This window comes from Monodelphis domestica, chromosome X, assembly GCF_027887165.1.
Source record: "Monodelphis domestica isolate mMonDom1 chromosome X, mMonDom1.pri, whole genome shotgun sequence".
NCBI classification, from domain to species: domain Eukaryota; kingdom Metazoa; phylum Chordata; class Mammalia; order Didelphimorphia; family Didelphidae; genus Monodelphis; species Monodelphis domestica.
Window position 1 is genome coordinate 22,952,959 of NC_077235.1, and position 3,588 is coordinate 22,956,546.

At 41.9% G+C, this 3,588-nt stretch overlaps 1 protein-coding gene across 1 annotated transcript; it reads left to right on the forward strand.

Annotated features, from left to right (window-relative positions):
• Positions 1 to 209: 209 nt before the first annotated feature.
• LOC100010863 (ras-related protein Rab-1B-like) lies at positions 210 to 1,309 on the forward strand. Its single transcript, XM_056809877.1, has one exon. The coding sequence runs from the start codon at positions 428 to 430 to the stop codon at positions 1,031 to 1,033; it is 606 nt and encodes a 201-aa protein (XP_056665855.1). The 5' UTR covers positions 210 to 427; the 3' UTR covers positions 1,034 to 1,309.
• Positions 1,310 to 3,588: the final 2,279 nt, after the last annotated feature.

The following is a 3,588-nucleotide window of genomic DNA, read 5'->3' on the forward strand; positions in this document are numbered from 1 at the left end:
CGCCTCCGCCTCCGATTGAGCCCCACAATAAAGGCCTCCATGATACAGGTGGGCCTCTCCACACATGTGAGTTCCATAGTTTCAGATATGCAATCTTTCTGGTCCATAATTTCCCTATCTGTAAAATGAAGGCTTAGATTAGAGGGCCCTTTAAAGCCTGTTTCAATTCCAGAGCCAGAATTCTCTGACCTCTGACCCTGGAAGACTCTACCAATCACGAAGCAGTGCCCCTTTGTTCTAACCTTAAGCTCCTTGGAGACTCAAGGGCTCCAAAGACCCATTTGTCTTTAACGGCTGCCGAGGGGAGGAGTCTGAGAGGAGGTGGATCCCGCGACATTTTCAAGGTAGAGGTAGAGCCTAAACCAAACCGGATCTTCCCTGACCCCCCAAAATACTTGGACTTGAGTGGTTACCAGCTACCCTCGTCATGAGTGGAGATTATGATTACTTGTTTAAGGTGCTGCTGATTGGAGATTCAGGTGTGGGCAAATCCTGCCTGCTACTTCGCTTTGCGGATGACACCTACAGTGACAGCTATGTTAGTACCATTGGTGTGGACTTTAAGATCAGAACAATCCAATTAGATGGCAAGATTGTGAAACTGCAGATTTGGGATACTGCGGGACAGGAGAGATTCCGTACCATTACCTCGAGCTACTACCATGGGGCCCATGGTATTATCTTGGTGTATGATGTGAGTGATCCCAAGTCCTATGCCAACGTGAAGCAATGGCTGATTGAGGTGGAGCGCCATGCGAACAGAAACACTAACAAGCTGCTAGTGGGCAACAAGAGTGACCTTGTTACCAAGAATATGGTGGACCGCACCATAGCCAAAGAGTTCGCTGACTCCATAGGCATCCCCTTTCTAGAAACCAGCGCCAAAAACTCCATTAATGTGGATGAAGTCTTCCTCACCATGGCCTCTGTGATCAAGAAACGCATTAAAGCTTTACCCGTTTCCACCAGCGACTTCCCCATCATCACGTTCAACAGCTCTCCTGTGAAGTCTGCGTCTGGGAGTTGTTGCTAAGAGGCCCAGCTGGGGATGGGGGGGGGGAGGGGAGGTTCTACATGGTGGCCAAGAGATCATCATCTTTCCTCTGAAGCAAGACGAGACATTCCCAATATTCCTCAAATCCACATCACTCTTCACTCCATCAAATAGCATTTAGTTCAGTGAGTCTCCCCCACTCTCTCCCATGGCTTTTGGCTAAATTTGTGCTCAAAGGACCCCCAGAAGAGACTTTTCTGTTTAATGATTCATTTTACTTTAACTGAATGCTATTCAATAAAAATGCAGTAATATGTTGACAAATGTCTTATTGTGTTCATTGTGTTACCAAACTATTTAACAACTTTTCTACTGATTTAAAATGGGGACTATTAATGTGGAGCCAGGTGTATAAGTGTTTTAAATTTGGAGATCTTTTAAAAATTATCTTAGTTCTAGAGCTGGGAGAGATCATAGAAATCATCTCAAACCAAGCCTACCAAACACACGGCCTATGTAGGAGCCTTTCAGGTAAGCCAGAAGCAGATTAAAATGTAGTTGGGAAATAAAATGAAGTACAATCAATTATAGATATAATGTTAGTATGCAGTTATCTGTATGCAGCCAGCAGGATCCATTTCTATTTGACCTATCTCTCATTTTATTTTTATCTTATTTTATCTGGGGTGGGGGGGTTACTTTTTAAATTTTAATATCAAATTTTCACATAAGTTTTCCAAAGTTATATGGTCCTTATTATCTCCCTCCCTTCCTCCCTTCCTCTTCCCAGAACTGACAATCAATCAGCCTGGGTTATATATGTATTATCACACAAAACATATTTCCATATTGTTCATTTTTGTAACAGCCTCTCATTTAAAAGAGGAAGAAACAGATCTGGCTGAGGTAAGTGACTTGTCCAACATCACACACCTAGTAAGTAGCAGTTAGGTCTTGAACTTAGGACCCCTAATGCTGAAATCCAATGTTCCTTCTCCCATATTGTACTGCAAAAAGTTTCCCTATTGAAATGTACTGATTATAGTATCCCAAATAAACCTTCAAACTGAGCTCTATTTTAGTAACTTATTAAAAGCTTCTTTTAACTTCTACAACTAGACATCTAGTATGTCTTGTTATTTTTCTTTCAAAGTTTTCTTGTTTAAGGTTATTGTAGAATATCTCCACTAATATCTTTCCCTGATAACTAATCTTGGATGTTCATTTGACCCTTGGTTCTTAAAGTCTGGGCCAGTGGAGCAGGTCCTTTTATTCAGTTGTTATAGTTGTATTCCACTCTTTGTGACCCCATTTGGGGCTTTCTTAGTAAAAAGAGACTGGACTGGTTTGCTATTTCCTTCTCCAGCTCATTTTACAGATGAAAAATCTGAGGCAAAGAGGGTGCAGTGATTTGCCCAGGGTCATATAGCTAGGAAGTGAGGCTGCTTTTCAACTCAGATCTTCCTGACTCCAGTCCTAGTGCTTTTTGTTTTGTACCATCTAGCTGCCCCTAGCACAGTGATGGCTAACCTTTTAGAGTCAGAGTACCCAAACTGCAACCCTCATGCAGCAGATGAGCCCCCCACCTTACCCCATAGAGGGGAGGGGGGAAGTGTTCCCATTGGGCTGCTGGGTAGATGGGCAGGTGATGTAAGAAATGTCCTCAGGGGCATGTGGAGAAGGGGAAGGGAGCATCCCCCTCCAGAATGTATGTCATAGGTTTGCCAACATGGCCCTGGCAGATCTTAACAAACTGGAAAAAGGCTTTGAATATGTTCCATGTGATGGACTGTGAACCTATCCAGGGAGGACCAGCCTAGTTATGTACAGAAATGGAAACAGGCTGACTGAAAACTTCAATACAGTTGATATATTCTTAAAATACTTTAAATTCTTAAACATCTAAAATACCTAAAATAACAAAATGGAAAATAAAGATCTCCCACCAAAAGAGGCAAAATTAGAAAGCCATGAATGCAAACTTCAGAAGAACACTTCAGATATTCTTAAAATTAGAGACAGAAGGTAATTTATACAACTCCTATGGTCTAGGAGGAGTTAAGATATAGAAAACTATTGAGCAAGAGCACTAATGAATAGCTACTAAAATCCTTTTTCCAAAGCATTGAACTGACCATGTTATCTGGCTCAAAAACCTTCAGAGGCTCCCCACTGCTGACAAGACAAGAGCCTCCCTACTTTGCCATTTGAAGTCCCGGATTCCGACTCCCTCCTTCCTTTCATAATGCTCCTCTTCACACAACCTATTTTCCATCTACGATGGACTATGACCTATTCTCCAACCTTGACATTTCATTTCTGGCCTTGATGCATTTGCACAAGCCACTCCCCAAGCCTGGAATATACTGCCTTCTCATCTCCACTTTTCTAATTCCTTATTTTCCTTCAAGGCATAGTTCAGACCTCATTATCCTTCATTATCCTAATTGCTACTCCTCAATTTCTCTTATACTATCCTTATTTATGTTCATGTAGTATTCCTCCAGTAAAATGTATGCAGGAATTTTGGGGGGTCTTTTTGTCTCTAATATCCAGTACAATGCCTTGTCCATGAAATGTGTGCACACATATAC